Source organism: Elephas maximus, chromosome 7 (genome assembly GCF_024166365.1).
Source record: "Elephas maximus indicus isolate mEleMax1 chromosome 7, mEleMax1 primary haplotype, whole genome shotgun sequence".
Taxonomy (NCBI): Eukaryota; Metazoa; Chordata; class Mammalia; order Proboscidea; family Elephantidae; genus Elephas; species Elephas maximus.
The window spans coordinates 113,151,427-113,171,225 of NC_064825.1; the positions used below are offsets into that span (position 1 = coordinate 113,151,427).

General features: G+C 38.3%; 1 protein-coding gene across 1 annotated transcript; it reads right to left on the reverse strand.

Moving 5' to 3' along the window:
* Nucleotides 1-2,429: 2,429 nt before the first annotated feature.
* Nucleotides 2,430-3,347, reverse strand: LOC126080754 (olfactory receptor 1013-like). The gene has a single exon (XM_049891932.1). The coding sequence runs from the start codon at nt 3,345-3,347 to the stop codon at nt 2,430-2,432; it is 918 nt and encodes a 305-aa protein (XP_049747889.1).
* Between the last annotated feature and the right edge of the window lie 16,452 nt (nt 3,348-19,799).

A 19,799-nucleotide genomic window follows, 5' to 3' on the forward strand; every position in this document is an offset into this window, starting at 1 on the left:
GTGCTGAGTCTTGTGAGTTCTTCCAGTGAATCATCAAGCCTGAGTGTAGTCTTGGAGATCCCCAATACATAGTCGTACTATGTTTAATATTTAATTTACTTAACTTATATATCTTTTTATATATAAGTTAAGTGAATTAAAATCTAAAAGACACACATGGAAAACATTTGCTGTTGAGAATTTAAATGTCATAACTTATAATTCTAATAATCAAATTCCTTTAGGAATTTATACTGTGATTACGAATTAGATTGTTTCGTGCACTTCAAAACACAAAGGACATATGAAATATTCCCAACACAGTGATTAGAAATTTGTGGCTAAATTTGCACTTAAAAATATTCTAAAACATTAAGGGCATGTTTCAATTAAATCTTTAGGTTAATTTTGTTTGTCTTCCTAAGATTATTACACCTGTCTTAGTCATCTAGTGCTGCAATAATAGAAATACCATAAGTGGATGGCTCTAACAAAGAGAAATTTATTTCTGCAAGTAAAGTAGGCTGAAAGTCCAAATTCAGGGTGTCAGCTCCAGGGGAAGTCTTTCTCTCTCTGTCAACTCTGGAGGAATGTCCTTGTCCTCAATCTTCCCCTTGTCAAGGAACTTCTCAGGCTCAGGAACCCCGGCTCCAAAGGACATGCTCTGCTCCTGGCACTGCTTTCTTGGTGGTATGAGATCACCAACTCTCTGCTTGCTTCCCTTTCTTTTTATCTCTTGAGAGATAAAAGGTGGTAGAGGCCACACCCCAGGGAAACTCCCTTTACATTGATTGGATCAGGGAGGTGACTCGAGTAAGGTTGGTGTTAGAATCCCACTCTAATCCTCTTAACATAAAATTGCAATCACAAAATGAACAGCAACCACACAATACTTGGAATCATGGCCTAACCAAGTTGATACACACATATTTTTGGGAACATAATTCAATCCATTACTCTATCCTTACATAGTATTCCTAGGGTTTTAGTAATATTATTTAAACATGATTATGCAGTGGAGATAACCTCTCCAAACACACCATAATATGAACATACTTAGTATTTCCCTCTGGAATGATATATTTTCTAGTTTCAGTTGGTTGGTATTGAACAACCAATTTTCTTCCACTGTAGCATAACAATTTGCTCTGTTAATGTTACTTTAAAATAATGTGTATTTTATAGGAATTTTATTATCTTTAGCCATAAATACAGAGATCTTACCTTTTTAATATGAGGCTGAGTTGGCAGAAATATCTATCCTTTTTAGAAAATTGTCTAAGTAAAGCATCCTGGAATTGCACTGTTGAATTCCGTTTCAATTTGTGTTGTGTGTGACAACTGGTACTAATTTCATCCTTTCTACCTACATTCCAGATTAATGTGTATGATTGCCAGTGTTGCTAGGTCCCTCCTGTTCTGCATGGGGCTCCTAATTTTTTCTGGAACTATTTGGTTAACTGGCATTTTCTTCTTTACTGCTTACCCCAATAAAAACAAGGACGTAGTTATGCTTTATAAGCATACACTAACATTGACTTACTTAAAAAAAATCAATCAAAGTGGAATGTAACATATCATATTTACCCTTTTCTTGTATCACTATTTTATGTATTCTTCATATAGACTTTTTTCTTTTGAGCAATGTATACTCATAGACTTTCATTTATCAGGTTGTTTTATTTCATTATAGCTATTATTTTTTATTATAGTAAATGTATTTTGCTGTTAATAAGTCACAATTTGATTGGCAGAAGTCTAAGTAAGAGGATCACTGAGAGTTATGGTGATTCACAAAATCACATCAATGGAGTCCTGACTGATTTTTCCTTATGCAAGTGATAAGTGAATTGATTAAATCTTGCCTTCAGAGACTAGTTTACACTGAGGTGATTCATGTGTACTGCTAAGTCTTTGTGCTAATGCTTATGGAAAAAAATGTTGTAAAAATGTTTATAAAATTCTGTTAAGAAAATACAAAGTGATGAGTATCACCTAATTAGTAGTCGTAGGAAAATATTAAAATTACTTCAGTATATTTGTTCCTGTATCTATGATATAACTATGTCAATACTATACTATGTGGATCAGTCTATCAAAAATATTCCTATGCTAATGGCAATGGGATATTATAGTACTTTTCTTTATAAATGTAGAGGCAAGTTTTTGCATTTCAGTTTTTTGTGTCTAGTCCATGATGTTGGTTGTTTCTAACCAATGGAATTCAATTACTATCCTTATACTTTACATTCAAAATTTATTTCCTAAATTCCCTTAATTTTCTTTTCTTAGGTCCCTTGAACTATGTAGTGTCAAGTTTGGAGAAACTTTTTAACTTGACTGTAAGATTTTCTCATTATGATGGAGCACAACAGCAGCTCTGCTTGAGTTACAAATAACTTGATCAAAGATTTTCTTCCCATCTCCTTAGACAGAGAGAGAATCTTGATTTACTTAAAGAGTTTATTCAGAGCCTCTTTCACATCCTTATTCCTCAGGCTGTAGATCATAGGATTCAACATGGGGAAGACCACAGTATAAAAGGTAGAGCCTATTTTGTCCCTATCCATGGAATAGCTAGATCGGGGGCGACAGTAGATATAGAGAATGGAGCCGTAATACAAGGTAACAGAAATCAAGTGGGAGAAGCATGTAGAGAAGGCTTTGAGGCGGCCCTGGGTGGAACGGATCCTCAAGATGGTGGTAATGATGAAGAGGTAGGAGGCAAGTATGAGCACAAGGGGGATGATGACATTGGAGGTCAGAAGGAAATAGAGTAGAGTCTGGTAGCCATCCTTTCTGCCACAAGCCAGCTTCACCAGAGGAAGTAAATCACAGAAAAAGTCATCAATGACATTGTCACCACAGAAGTTCAAGGCAAAAGTTCTTTTGGTGATGATGGAAGAGTTAATAAATCCACCAAGATATGAGGCTGCTACCAAAAATGCACATAGCCTTATGGACATTGCCTGAGAATAAAGCAGTGGTTTTGAGATGGCCACATAGCGATCATAAGCCATGGCAGCCAACAAATAACACTCGCTGTATCCCAGCCCAGCAGAGAATAAGAACTGAGCTACACAGCCAGCAAAGGAGATGCTTTTGTCCTCAGAGATGCAGGTCACTAGGATCTTTGGGGTGTTGACAGAGGAATACCAGAGATCCAGAAATGACAGATTGCCAATGAAAAAATACATGGGTGTGTGGAGCCGGGAGTCATTACAGATCAATGTTATTAGCATGATATTTCCCACTAGGGTCACAGTATACACACCAAGAAAAACCACAAATAAGATCAACTGCATCACAGGGTCTGTTGTGAAGCCCACAAGGATGAATTCAGTCACGGTGTGATTGGCCCTCTCCATGGCTAAAGGATACATCATCTGCAAATGGAGTTTAATTCCCTCATATCATATCAAATGAAGGCATTCTGTGTGTCAGGTACATGTGATGTGGTCAAGACTAAAGGCATTAGAATGAGGAGATATGAGCAGGAATACTTACTTGAGAAACTAATGGGAGTTCTCTGATTCTCAATATATTCATTTTAATAAAATGGATTTGTAGCAGGAGAGCCATAATGCTGCTGGAGTCTATTCATTGTTATGAAATGTATTTATTTATTGAGCCCCAGGTGTTGTTTTAGGCATAATGTTGTCCCTTATTGTTATGAAGCTTTTGTTTTATAGGAAGAGATAGATGATAATTAAAGAAAAAAAAAGTATGGAAAGATTTATAGACAGTGTTAAATATTATTAAAAAAAAAAAGTGGATGACAGGATAAAAACAAACTGGGAAGGGAGTTATTTGAATTTAAACACCCAGGGAAACCCTTCTTTCCTTCATTTCTCAGATTGAAATGGACAAGTTGTTCAGATCCCATGAGAGGTAGGAATGTCCCCAGGGTTTACAAAATGATGACATTCTCCACTTATGCAAATACTGAGAAAGTTTTCCCCTTAGATACTCTAGAGGCACCTTTGGTACAAGTGTCATAAATCCCAAGAGTGAGGACTAGATTGAGAATCAGGATGAAATTTCAGAGTGAAGATAAATGACAAAATCCATCCAATTATGTCAAGTAAATCAAATGTGAAGTCACTGTGGATCTTTCAGGATTAAAAATCCTGAAATTTAACATTATTATGAAGCATCAAACATTAGCATTTAGCATTATTTTACAGCAACAAACTTTTTTAATGCCTTCTTTATAAAAAAAAAAAAAATTTTTTTCTTTATACTCCTGAAATGAAATTTACAGATCATTTAACCCACTTACAAACATATGTATGTATATGTAAGGAAATATCCTAAGTCTAAAAGAAAGTTAGGTAAAAGAAAATAGTTTATTTTATAATCATGACCTGGCAATGATTATAATATAGGAATTATATAAAGCAATGTCAATTTAAATATGTGAATGCAGGAATACTTAATGAAATAGATACTTACACACATACATAAAATCCTTATGAATAAATCCAGGATTCAAATATTAGAAGTGGCACTTACATTGGTGACACAATTTTTCTTACAAGTGGAACAATTCTGGATAAAGTCCCGAAGAAAATAAATTACAATGTTCCCTCAATTTTGAATTCCTAGGCAAGTTGGTGTATATGAAATCCTTGCAAAATGTACTTTGTGAATACGTAATTTTTTTTTTTTTCTGGAATAGTGAATATGTCTTGGTGAAATTCCAAAGAACACAAATTTAAATCTATTAATTTTCACAGTCTTATATCTAGAAAAATTCATATACATTAAAACTTTGCAAAATATACATTGTGTGTATTTTTGAAATGGAATAGATTTCAGATTCATTATTGTAGAGAGCTTCACATGCACAAATGTCTATCAGGACTGTGTATAAGGGGTACTTTGGGACAACATGGCACCGTAGACAGAAGCATCATGCTGTCCCTCCACAGCAAGAACCCGAAAAACTAAGTAAAACAGAGACAAATATCATTCCTGGAATCCAAAGTGTCAAATGAAGAGAAAAAGAACTCAGGCAAATACCAAATGGAATAAGAAACTGACAGAGGACAGAGAGTGAAGAGACACATGTGGAGGTCCCTTATCAGATAACAAGGCATGGATTCACCATCTTGGTCTCCTGTCAGGGATCAGCAGACATGGAGCATGAGAAAGCAGCTCCATGGAGCTCCCAGCAGGAGACAGATCACCCGGTAACCAGCGATACATGCTTTCCCAACCCTCCCTGCTGCTCTTCCTCTGAGCTTTCTGGCTGGCTGTGGTGGTTTGGTCACCTAGGAAGTGCAGCATCCATGCTGATTAGCTTTGCTCCACCCATATCACAGATCAGTGGACAGGCAGCACAGGAAAGCAGCTTCACGATGTTCCCAGAAGGACACAGAGCACCCAGTAATGAATGATATGCGCTTCCCTAAACCCCACCCTTCTTCCCTGCATTTGGCCTCCTCTGCTTCCCACGAGCCACAGTCTCTTGGCCAGTAGGCAACTGCTTCTGCCCCAGGCCACTTGCATTCACTTTGCCCAAACTAGCCAGGTCCCTGAGCTGGTGTTGCTCCTTTCCATTTCTTTTAGTTCCTTCTGTGCCTCCCACTGCCTCCCCCTCCTTTCTCTTGAACACCTGATTCCAAGTGCCATCTTTGCTTCTTGAAAGTCTGTGAAATCCCACTCAGCTACCGGAGAACCACTCTCCAGGCCCATGACACTACACTGGTGGGATTCCTGGGTTTTTTTCTTTTTTTGCTTCTTTTGTTTTGCTTTGTTCTGTTTTGTTTTGTTTACTGTTTTCTTTCTTTTTTCACACTTGGGAGGCCCTTTTAGCCAGGCTGCACTTCACACATTAGGAGCCACTCTCCCAATCTGCGAAGCCATGTAGGTGGGATCCCTGCGGCATTTCTTTTTTTCTTTCTTCCTTTCTTTCTTCATTTCTCAGTTCTTGTTTGTCTATACTTACCTTCTTTTCCTGTCTCCTGAATACCTGGTGCTGTGTGACCTCTATATCCCCTCTAGCCAGGCTATACTGCGCAGCCTGGGAGCCACTTATCCAGTCTTTGCTGCGACAATGGTGGAACCCTTGGGGACACTTCTTTTCCAAATTTTTATCTAGGTTTTTTTTTCTTCCTCCTTTTTCTTTTTTTCTTTCTGTTTTTCTCCATTTCTTGGTTTCTCATCTCTCCATTCAAATGGCAAGCTCCCTTAGCACTATTTTTTCTCCTTCGCTTGTTTTTGACAACTGTTTCTCCTCTTTCCCATACCTATATTAGCTCCACACATCACATCCTTCCCCCTCCTTCCTGCCTACCTGCACTGTGTGCTGAACATAACACCCCAAGCAGCAGAGGCATGGCCTATTGGAACCTGCCCAGCACTGATTCCTGGCCCGCCCTGTCAGTCCTAGTAGTTGCCATAAACAACCCATACCAGCTCCACCTCTTCAGCTGGACCTGCCCTGCTGCACCATATCTGAGTGAGTGGCCCCACCCACTGGACAGGAGGTGAAAAGTATCACAACTACAGATGAGCAAACAACAAAGAATGCACAGCCCATCTGCTCAGACATAACCAAATAAAACAAAAATAAAGGACAAAGCAAACAAAAAAAAATCTACAATCAAGAAATGAAAATAACTACTGAATGTCCTGTACACAGCAGGCCATATCAAAACATGTAAAAAATCAGGACAGAATGTTTTCAGTAGACATCCAAAATAAAACATCAGATGACTCGCCAGTAGAAGAAAAGGCACTAGAACTACCTGACAGGGAATTCAAATCTCTAATATGCAGAGATATCCAAAAGTTGAAGCAAAATCAGATAAAAATGAGGAAAAATAGACAAATTTATGGAAAAGGCAGAAAAATTCATGGAAAATACAAACAAAAAAAAAGGAAGAATTCAGGAAAATAATGCCAAAATAAATGCACAACTGGAAATCATACAAAAACAACAATTTTTAGAAATCCAAAACATAAACAACAAGATTTCCAAAATGGACAGCATCACAGAAAGGCTGAGGAGCAGGTTTGAAATGATGGAAGACAGGATCAGTGAAATTGAAGACAAACACTTGGATACAACTCTGTTTGAGGAGAAGTCAGAAAAAGAATGAAGAAAAAACAAGGAAACCCTGAGAATTATGTGGGATACAAGCAAAGGCCAAAATTTACGAGAGATCGGAGTTTCAGAACAGGGAGAGAAAATGGAAAACACAGAAAGGATCATTGAAGAATTGCTGACGGAAAAGTTCCCTAATGTCATGAATGATGAAAAGCTGACCATCCAATGAGCTCAACAACCCCCATATAGGATAGACTCCAAAAGAAAAACACCAAGGCATATCATAATCACACTCACTAAAACCAAAGACAAAGAAAAAATCCTGAAAGCAGCTCGAGAGAAACAAAAAGTCACATACAGAGGAGAAACAATAAGACTAAGCTCTGATTATTTGACAGAAACCATGCAGGCAAGGAGGCAATCGGATTACATATATAAAACCTCACAAGAAGAAAAATTGCAAACTGAGAATAACATATCCTGCAAAACTTTCATTCAAATATCATGGTGAAATTAGGACATTTCCGGATAAACAGAAATTAAGGGAATATGTAAAAACCAAACCAAACTTACAAGAATTATTAAAGGAGGTCCTTTGGTCTGGGAATAAACAGCATCAGACCACAGCCTGAATCCAGGACACAAGATTGTACCAGCCAGATACCAACCTAGGAAATGAATTCTCAAGGACCATACAAAACCAGAAGAATTGCAACAGGGAACCAGAGAGGTTAATCTGTAAATGACAACAACATCAGAACAATAAAAGAGGGAATAAACGGCGTGGGTATAGAACTTTCTAATGGAGAGGAAGCCAAGGTGATACCAAGTAATAATAGACTGGTTCAAACCAAGCAAGATAAGGGTAAATTTCAACATAACCACAAAGAAAATTAGCAAAACTACTCATCAAAATAAAGAAGAAAAACATAAAGTATGAATAAAAACAAAAGAAATGAAAAAGAAATCCATGAATAAAAGGAACTCAGCAGAGGAGAGTAAGAGGAACAAAGAAATGTTAGCACCACAAAAAAAGCACTATAAAATGACAGCAATAAACTCACACCTATCAATAATTACACCGAATATAAATGGCCTAAATAAACCCATAAAGAGACAGAGTGACAGAATAGATTAAAAAAAAAAAAAACAGGATCCATCAAGTACTATCTAAAAGAGACGTATCTTAGAAACAAAGACACAAATTTATTAAAAACCAAAGGATGGAAAAAAAAAAAATCAAGCAAATAACTACCAAAAAAGCAGAAATGGCAAAACTAATCTCAGATAAAATAGACTTTAAAACAAAATCCACCATAAAAGACAAAGAAGGGCACTATTTAATTATTAAAAGGACCATCCATCATGAAGACTTAACCATAATAAACATCTATGAGTACAGCGCTCCAAAATACATGAAACAAACCCTAACAGCACTGAAAAGAGAAATTGACAGTTTCACAATAATAGTAGGGGACTTCAGCACTCTTGGTAAAAGACAGAACATCTAGAAAGAAACTCAACAAAGATCAGAAGAGCTAAAGAGCACAGTCAGCCAACTTGACCTCATAGACGTATATAGAACATGCTACCCAACAGCTGCAAAGTATGCATTCTCCTCCAACACACATGGAACATTCTCCAGAATAGACCACATCTTAGACCAAAGAGCAACACTCAACAAAATCCAAAACACTTAGATAATACAATGTATCTTCTCTGAACACAATGCCATCAAAGTAGAAATTAAGAACAGGAAGAGTAAGGGAAAAAAATCAATTACATAGAAACTGAATAACACTCTGCTTAAAAGCCACTGGGTAATAGAAGAAATCAGAGATGAAATCAAAATATTCCTAGAATCAAAAGAGAATGAAAATGCATCATACCAAAACTTCTGAGACACAGAAAAGGCAGTCCTCAGAGGTCAACTTATAGCAATAGATGCACACATCAAAAAAGAATAAAGGGACAAAATCAAAACATTAGCTACACAGCTTGAACAAATAGAAACAGCACAGCAAAAGAAGCCCACAGTAACCAGAAGAAAGGAAATAAAGGAAATAAAAATCAGAGCAGAAATAAATGAAATAGATATGAAAAACAATAGAAAGATTCAACAAAACCAAAAGTTGGTTCTTTGAAAGGATCAAAAAAATCGACACACCACTGGCCAAACTGACAAAAGAAAAACAGGAGAGGATGCAAATAACCCAAATAAGAATTGAAATAGGGAACATTGTAACAGAGCAAACTGAAATAAAAAGTGTCATAGCAGAATATTATGAAAATGTATTTCAACAAATTTTAAAACCTAGAGAAAATGGGCAAGTTTCCAGAAACACGCTACCTACCCAAAGTAACACAAAATGATATTGAAAATCTGAACAGACCCATAACAAGAGATTGAAAATGTAAAAAACAAAAAAACAAAACAAAAAAAACTCCCAGCAGAAAAAAAAGCCTTGGTCCAGATGACTTTACTAGAGAATTCTACCAAATAAAATATTTGGGAATAAATCTAACCAGTGACGTAAAAGACCTGTACAAAGAAAACTACAAAACAGTACTGCAAGAAACCAAAAGAGATCTACATAAATGGAAAAACATACCATGCTCATGAATAGGTAAACTCAACATTGTGAAAATGACAATTTTACCTAAAGCGATTTGCAAATACCATGCAATCTCAATCTAAATACCAACAACATTCTTTAAAGAGATGGAAATCTTATCATTAACTTTATGTGGAAAAAGATAAAGCCCCAGATAAGTAAAGCACTACTGAAGAAGAAGAATAAAGTAGGAGGACTCACACTACCTGACCTCAGAACCTACTATACAGCTAGGGTAGTCAAAGCAGCCTGCTACTGGTACAATGACAGATACATTGACCAATGGAACAGAATTGAGAACCCAGATGTAAATCCACCCACCTATCTATGGTCACCTGATCTTTGACAAGTGCCCAAAGTCCATCAAATGGGGAAAAGACAGTCTTTTTAACAAATGATGCTGGCAAAACTGGATTTCCATCAGCAAAAAAATGAAACAGGACCCACACCTCACACCATATACAAAAACTAACTCAAAATGGAGCCAAGACCTAAATATAAAGCCCAAAACTACGAAGTTCATAGAAGAAAAATAGGATCAATGCTAGAGGCCCTAATACACGGCATTAACAGGATATAAACCACTACCAACAACACACGAACTTCAGAGGATAAGCTGGATAACAGGGATCTTCTAAAAATTAAACATTTACACTCTTCAAAAGACTTCACCAAAAGAGTAAAAAGAGAACTGAGAAAAAAAAAAAAAATTGGCTATTACAAATCAGACAAAGGTCTAATCTCTAAAATCTGTGAGAAAATCCAACACCTCTGTAACAAAAAGAGAAATAATCCAATTAAAAAACGGGCTAATGAAATGAACAGACACTTCACCAGAGAAGACATTCAACCAGCCAACAGACACAAGAGGAAATGCTCAAGATCTCTAGCCATTACAGAAATGCAAATCAAAACCACAAGGATATACCATCTCACCCAGGCTTTACTGGCACGAATCAATAAAACAGGAAATAACAAATGTTGGAGAGGCTGTGGGGAGATTGGAACTCTTATGCACTGCTGGTGGAAATGCAAAATGATACAACCATTTTGAAAAACGATATGGCACTTCCTTAGAAAGCTAGAAATAGAAATACCATAAGATCCAGGAATCCCACTCCTAGGAATATATCCTAGAGAAATAAGAGTTGTCACACGAATAGACATATGCACGCCCATGTTCAATGAAGCATTGTTCACAATAGCAAAAAGATGGGAAAAACCTAGATGCCCACAACAGATGAATGGATAAACAAACTGTGGTACATACACACAATGGAGTATTACACCATGATAAAGGACAATGAATCTGTGAAGCATCTCATAACATGGATGAATCCAGAGCGTATTACGCCGAGTGAAATAAGCCAACCACAAAAGGACAAATATTGTATGAGGCTACTACTGTAAAAACTCATGAAAAGGTTTACACACAAAAAGAAACAATCTTTGATGGTTACAAGCGAGGGGAGGGGTGTGGATGGAAAAACACTTAATAGGCAATAGAAAAGTGGAAACTTCAGTAAAAGGTAAGACAGTACATAGTACTGGGGAAGCCAGCACAACCTGTACAAGGCAAGGTCATGGTAGCCCCATAGATACATTCAAACTCCCTGAGGGGCTAAATTGGTGGGCTGAGGGCTCTGGGGACCATGGTCTCCGGGAACATCTAGCTCAATTGGCATAACATAGTTTATAAAGAATATATTCTACAGCCTACTTTGGTGAGTAGCGTCTGAGGTCTTAAAAGCCTGTCAGCGACCATCTAGGATACTCCACTGGTCTCACCCCTTTGGGAGCAAGGAAGAATGAAGAAAACTAAAAGCGGAAAGATTAGTCCAAAGAACTGATGGACCACATCTACCACAGCCTCCATCAGACTAAGTCCTGTACAAAGATGGTGCCAGGTTACCTCCACTGACTGGTCCTATAGGGATCACAACAGAAGGTCCTGGACAGAGCTGGAGAAAATATAGAACAAAATTCTAACTCAAAAAGAAAGACTAGACTTGCTGGCCTGACAGAGGCTGAAGAAAGCCTGACACCCTTTCAGCTCAGTAATAAGTTTGCTCCTGAGGTTCACCCTTCGGCCAAACATTGAACAGGCCAATGGAACTAAAACAGCACCCCAGCCCTGGGGCAGGGACTGGAAGACAGAAGGGAACAGGAAGCTGGTAATAGGGAACCCAGGGTTGAGAAGGGTTGACATGTCGTGGGGTTATTAACCAGTGTCAAACTATTTCCGTAAAGCTTCATCTAAAGTATAAAAAAAAAAAAAAACTGTGTATAAGAAGTTGGACATTTTTCTTTGTATGTTCTGTCCCATGGGTATAAGACATCTTCCACCTTTGTCTCTTTGATAAAAAATAGCCAGGAAGGGCCTCAATCTTTGTGACAATCAAAAATCTGAACACAAATTTTTTTTAAATATTTCTTAAGGGATTTTGCTACTTTGTTAAGAGCTTCACAGATTTGCAAATTGCTTTAAAACTCTTCATAGTATTCTAGGAATCCTGTAAAGGAATAGCAGATAACTGGAGAAAATCACTGAGTGGTCAAGTTATCCGTAGTGATATAGTGCTCCATCCACGTTTTCATGGGTCCACTGTGTCAATAGGAAGTCATTAGGGTATAAATGGATTTCCTAGGAGGGAGATACAGTTAAAGTGCTCCACTATTAGCTGAAAGGTTGGTGGCTCAAACACACCCAGAGGCACCTCAGAAGACAGGCCTAGTGATCTGCTACTGAAAGGTAAAGGTAAAGCTAACAGCCTTGAAAACCCTAAGGAGCAGTTCTGCTGTGCAACACACAAGCACCATGAGCTGGAATCACCTCAATGGCAACTACCAACAACAACAATGGTGCGAACTCCATGAGAGGAGGAATTTTTGTCTTTGTTCATTACTATATCCCTAGTGCCTAGAACAGTGTCTGGCATAAAATAGATTCAAAATATCTGCTGAAGGAATTAATGAATGAAAGAATGCGTGGACCACCCCGATTCTGAGGAGAAGCAAGTCAACAGAATTTCTTTTCTGGTGGTCTCATAATGATGTCATTTTATGCTAAACCGTCAGAGAATTGTGTGGTACCCTCACGTATTTCCTGGCACCAGTAATTCCTGCCATTTGTCTTCTTTGGGGACATATATAGGAATAAGGAAAGAAATCTGCCCAGAAAACAGTCAGCCTGACCAATTATCAGGTCATTTGTTTTCTCAAGCGGGTGGGTTTGTGAACAAGCAGTTTTTCAGCTTAGCAACAGATTGTCATTATATGTCACGATGGAGGTGAGGCATGTCTCAAAAGTCAGAGCTGACTGATCAAACGGGAGACAGCTGGGGTATCAGAAAATACATTTGACTTTTAGGCAAATAACATGGATTCAAGCTCTGTCTCCATGATATAAAAGCTGTGGGACCCTGGAGAGATTAGTAATCAACATACTTAAGTCTCAGTTTTTTTCATATTATAATGCAGAGATAATGTATCTCTCCCTAGGTTTGTTATCAATACATGAAACAACAACAGAGTTGTGGACAGAATCAACTGGACAGCAACCACCACCAACAGGGTTATTGTCAAGATTAGAGATAACCCATGTACAGCCGAGCACAGTGCCGACAGGTGGTAAACACTCAAGCAAACAGCGCTTCTCAAATTCTGTGCACATAAGAACCACTTGGACTCCACCCCAGAGATTCCAATTTAGCAAGTTATGGGTGAAACTCAGGAACCCGCTTTCTCTGAAGCAGCCCAAGTGTTTCTGAAGAAGGTTTTTTGTAGATCACATCTGAGAAATGCTGAAATGAATATCTGTTGTGATATTAATGTTATTACCATTGCTATTATTTATTATTCCAGCACTCCTGCCTACATTACAATGTTGTGAACAATCAAGGATCTAATGAATGTAAAGGTTTGCACTGTATAAAACATTCAACAAGAACAGGGATGAATAAATAGCTCTAGGTGCAAATCCTGATGTCGATGATTTCAATCACTCTAACCATGGCATGTGCAAATGGTGAAGGTACTGCTAACTGAAAGGTTGGTGCTTTGAGGCTATCCTGAGGTGCCTCAGAAGAAAGGCCGGGGGATTTTCCGAAAAATAAGCTATTGAAAACTGTGATGCTTAAGATTGTGTGTCATCTTGGCTGGGCCGTGATTCTCAGTGTTTTGGCAGTTGTATAATATTGTGATCCCTTCCCTGTTGACATTTAATATGTGATCACCCCCATGAGGGAATCTGCTGAATAGTACCTGCATGTGCGGGGCCCGTGGTGACTCACCAATCCCTCAGTTTTCATCTCTCTACCTCTGCTGCCTATTTCCTCCCTGCTCATCTTTCCAGAGGCTATCAGTTGATGTATGATGGTCATACTAGGCATCAGAAAACTACAGCTATGAGCCAAATCCAGTCAGCCATCTCTTTTTGTAAGTAAAGTTTCCTTTAGACTCAGGGTCCCTGCTCTGAAATGCTCCTAGACCAGGGGAAGATTGATGACAAGGAACTTTCCCCTGGTGCTGGCACACTGAATTCAGACTTCTAGCTTCCAAACTATGAGAGAATAAATTTCTCTTCTTTAAAGTCATCCACTTGTGGTATTTCTGTTATAGCAGCACTAGATAACTAAGACAAAAACCCTACTGAGCATAGTTCTACTCTGACAAACATGGGGTCACCAAGATTTGGAGTCAACTCGAGGGCCACTGGTAAAAACTTTGGAAAACTCATTTAATTTCCCCAATCCTCATTTTTCTCATCTATTGATGGGAAAAATAATAAGTTTCTCCTACGGTTGTAGGAAAACTTAAAGGAGATATTGTATATAGGGTGCTTAGTAAATGGTTTGACATGTAAAAAATATCTATCATATGTAAGTAATGATGTTACACAGTTGTAAAGCAGTGGCATGTTTTTCATGTCAAATACTGCAGGGGCAGAATCTGTATCCAATACCTCTACTATGTCCCCTGATATATATGTTCTTTTTTCTAATCTTGCATCTTTCTATTCTCTATTCTCTCACAACCACCCTTTGCCCCACAGGCCACTCAGTGTCCTCTGTCAGTTTGTCATACTGTGGTGACTTGAGTGTTGCCATGATGCTAGAAACTGTATCACTGGTAATTCAAATACCATCGGGGTCACTTGTGGTGGTCAGGTTTCAGTAGAGTTCCAGACTGAGATGGACTAGGAAGAAAGGCCTGGTGATCTACGTCTGAAAATTAGCCAATGAAAACTTTATGGATCCCAACAGGACAGCATGTTTGGTGAAGCAGAAGGTCAGCGAGGGCGAGGGATACCCTCAGTGAAACGGATTGCTATGATAGCCACTATGATGGACCAGAACATTTGGGGGATTGTGAGGATGATGCAGGACTGCCAATAGAATAAATTGTATATAATGGTAACATTATATACAATTTATTCTACTGTATATAATGTTACCATAAGTCAGGGTCGACTCTATGGAAACTAAGAACATCAACAGCTCTCAATGATGGAACCATTCAGCGTAGAGCCCAGTGTGGTGCTCTGTCCTTTGCTTCCCTCATCCTTGCATTCATGTTCTCTGCTCTGAGCTCCATTCCTTTAGAGATGGTAATTCTCTTCTACTGTGTTTCAGACCCTTTTGAGACTCTCAGGAAAGCCATTGTAATTGCTCTCACAAGGGAAAACACAAAACAACACACAAGAAAAAAAAAATCATAACTCACCCTGGCATACAAAACCAAAATAAAGGCCACATTTTCTTGGTGTTTCCCCTGAAACCCATGTATGCACACAGTGTGAGAGCCTGGCTGGAATAACTGAGTAATCTCTTATCAGGACCAGAAGATTATGCCTACTTTACGGTGTGTGCTAACCAGCTAACATGTTTATTCTCCTAATGAGGCTATACTGGTAGTATAAGCTAAAACAGCATTTTCTACCCAAAATTACTGAAATGAAAAATTTTCCTTTCAGGAGTAAGCCTGTGTTGCCTGGAAGTCTTCCTAAATATGCCATATTTAAAGAAATACCAAACTGAAAGAAATTGAAACTCTTCTTTTGACCCTTAGCCCCCTACTCTCTCCTCCTCTATTCTGCCACTCCAGTTACTCTTGAGATAGTCACAGTTTTTTAATTGGCCAAGTGGATCCTAATGGTTTCTTGTTTGTTAATTTAGTTTTGTCTCCCAAGTCCTTCACTGTAATGCTACTTCCCCCTTTTTATGCTACTAACAGCATGAAACAATACATCTCTTCTTGTGCTTTCAGCAGTTTCAGAGATGACAATTGGATGATTGTGATTTTTTAAGAAGGCCTTTCCTTACCCATTATCATGTCATAGTGTGTGAATGGTGACTGGACTGGTTATGAGAAAAAAGTAAAATCTTCCAGCTACCTCTAACATCTGAATTAGGCAACTCACCCAAATTTCACAGCAACACCGTCATCCCAATGAACTTAAACCTAATACTTCCAGGATCTTTTATATCAGTTTCCGGATCCCTAGGGTTGTAGATTCCTACAGTCACTCAGGATTTGATGAATTGGGAAATGGCTAACAAGGCAATTAAACAGCACTGAATGTTGACAAATTGGGTATTATTTAATAAGATGGAGAGAAAATTTTTTGGAGTCCATGATATCCTGGTGAAAATGCAATCAGTCATCATTTTCGTTGTCATTCCATTTTGCAATGTGAATAAGATAAACTAAACATATGTGTACACATATATTAAATATACTATTTCTGTGTGAGCAGCCCTGGTGATGCAGTCCTTAAGCACTTGGTTGCTAACCAAAAGGTTCTAACTCACCAGCTCTGTTCTAACTCACCAGCTGCTCCAAGGGAGGAAGATGCGTAGTTGGTTTCCTTAAAGATTACAGCCTTAGAAACCCTATGGGGCAGTTCTACTCTGTAGAGTCACTATGAGTCAAAATCGACTTGATGGCAATGGTTTTTATTTTATTTCAGGTATTTACATGTGCACATCTACCTATTAAAATACAACTGCTCATCAATAGCAATGTTTCTGTCATACCTTCAATGCGTTCCTCCAAGTCCATTCTCCACCCCAACCTCCTCTTTGCTCTAGGTGGCTAAGCTGTATGAACTGCCTCAATGGAATCCTTTGCTCTCTTTCTTCTTAGGGGTTTAGTCAATGGTGTCATTAGCAGCAAGGAGAATGAGTTCAGAGTAATTTTCCCCAGCCTCTTTACCTGCATGATTTCTGGAACCTGGCTGCAGCCAGGCATTGCTTCTCTAAAGTTCAGTACCACTCACTTTTCTGGTCTCTTCAGGGCTGGGGTGGTAACAATTCTCAGAAGTTACCTATTTAGTGCTATTACTCTGTTCTTAGATATTTCCCACACCGAACATATTCCTTTGCTGTAATTCCTTTATTGTACTGTACTCATTACCTTATTTAAGTGGGCCATCTAGTTTCCTAACTTCTACTGGTCTGAGAGTAGGTCAAGGTGACAAGCATTTAAAGCAATTTACGTTGCTCAAGTTGCTCAAGTATTTGAAGAGCAGACAGGTAAATTCACTGCTGGGGTAAATGGAACATTGGCAATCTGTGCTATCTACTGGCATCAAACTTACTTAAATGATGATGATGATGTTAGACAGGTGGAGAGCAACACACTGAAAGACAAACTGGCTGTGGTAAAGAAGCATGGAAATAGAGATTATAAATACTGTATTAGCACTTGGCATCTGCTGAAGTTGAAAACAGTGATTATCCAACTGAGATAAACAAATAGATGGCCAGAATGCCTAAACTGCATCTTTGAAGCAGTCTGTCATCTCTTGTGGTGCTAGGTAAGTTATTGTCGAGGACTGAAGGCACTTCCTGATTGTTCGGGTTGAAGATTTGCAGCACAAATATGTAGTTAACCTTGTTGTTGTTGTTGTTGTTAGATGCCATGGAGTTGTTTCCGACTCACAGCATACCCACGTACAAAAGAATGAAAGACTGGAGAGCCTGTGCCATCTCCAAAACTGTTGGTATGTTTGAGCCCATTGTTGCAGCCACTGTGTCAGTCCATCTCCTTGATCGTCGCTTCTTTTCACTGGCCCTCTACCTTACCAAGCATGATTTTCTTCTCCAGGGACTGGTCCCACCTGATAACATGTCCAAAGTATGTGAGATATCTCACTATCCCTGCTTCTAAGAAGCATCTAGTTATAATTCTTCCAAGACAGATTTATTCTTTCTTCTGACAGTTCATAATATATTCAATATTCTTTGCCAACACCTAATTCAAAGGCATCAATTCTTCTTCGGGTCTCATTATTCATTGTCCAGCTTTCACAGGCACCTTAGTCCTCAGAGTGGTATCTTTGCTTTTTCAAACTTTCAGGAAATGTTTTCTAGCAGATTTGCCCAATGCAATACGTCCTTTGATTTCTTGACTGCTGCTTCCATGGGTATTAATAGTAGATCCAAGTTAAATGAAATCCTTGACAACTTCAACCTTTTCTCCATTTATCATGATGTTGCTTAATGCTCTAGTTGTGAGAATTTTTGTTTTCTTTAGGTTGAGGTGGAATCTACACTGAAGGCTGTAGTCTTTGATCTTCATCAGTAAGTGCTTCAAGTTCTCTTCATTTTCAGCAAGCAAGGTTGTATCATCTGCATATTGCAGGTTGTTAATGAGTCCTCCTCTAATCCTGATACTGGGTTCTTCTTCATATAGTCCACCTTCTCAGATTACTTGCTCAGCATAGAGACTGAATAAGTATGTTGAAAAGATAAACACTGATGCACAGCTTTCCTGACTCTAAACCATGCAATATCCCCTTGTTCTGTTAGAACAACTGCCTTCTGGTCTATGTCAGATTCCTCATTAGCACAATGACATGTTTTGGGATTGCCATTCTTTCCAATGTTATCCACCATTTGTTATGATCCATACAGTGGAATGTCTATTCATAGTCAACAAAACAGGGGTAAACAACTTTCTGGTATTTTCTGCTTGCAACCAAGATCCATTTGACAGCAATGATATTCCTCATTCCACATCCTCTTCCGATTCTAGCTTGAATTTCTGGTAGTTCCCTGTGAACATACTGGTATAACCACTTTTGAAAGATATTCAGCAAAATTTTACTTGCATGGAGTATTAATGATATTGTTAGATAATTTTTGCATTCTGTTGGATCAGCTTTCTTTGGAATGGGTGCAAATATGGATCCATTGAAGTTGGTTGGCCAGGTAGCTGTCTTTCAAATTTCTTAGCATAGATGAGTGAGCACATCCAGCACTGCATCTGTTTGTTGAAACATCTCAATTGGTATTCCGTCATTTCCTAGAGCCTTGTTATTCCACAATGCCTTTAGTGAAGCTTGAACTTCTTCCTTCAATACTATTGGCTCTTCATCATACGCTACTTCCTGAAATGGTTGAATGTCAGCCAATTCTTTTTGGTACAGTGACTCTGTGTATTCCTTCCATCTTCTTTTGATGCTTTTTGCATCGTTCAATATTTTGCCCATAGAACCCTTCAATTTTGCAAATCAAGGCTTGAATTTATTCTTCAGTTTTTTTCAGCTTGAGACATACTGGGCATGTTCTTCCCTTTTGGTTTTCTTACTCAGGATGCTTGCAAGTTTTCTTAAAATATGTTACTTTGTCTTCTGGAGCCACTCATTGAAATCTTCTGTTTGGCTCTTTTATTATACCATTTCTTCCCTTTGCTTTAGCTTCTCTGTGTTCAAGAGCAAGATTCAGAGTCTCTTCTGGCATCCATTTTGGTCTTTTCTTTCTTTCCTATCTTTTAAATGACCTTTTGTTTTCTTTGTGTATGATGTCTTTGATAGCCCACAACTTGTGTGATCTTCAATCATTAGTGTTCAGAGTGTCAAATCTTTCTGGATGTGATCTTTAAGTTCAGGTGGTATACACTAAAAGTCATGCTTTGGCTCTTGTGGGTTTGTTCTAATTTTCTTGAACTTCCGTGTGAAAAATTGATGGTCTGTTATACAGCAGGCCTCTTGCCTTTTTCTGACTGATGATATTGTACTTCTCTATCATTTCTTTCCACAGATGAAGTCCATTTGATTCCTGTATCTTTCATCTGGAGAGGTCCATGTGTATAGTCACCATTAATGTTGTAAAAAAAATGTATTTGCAAAGAATAAGTTGTTG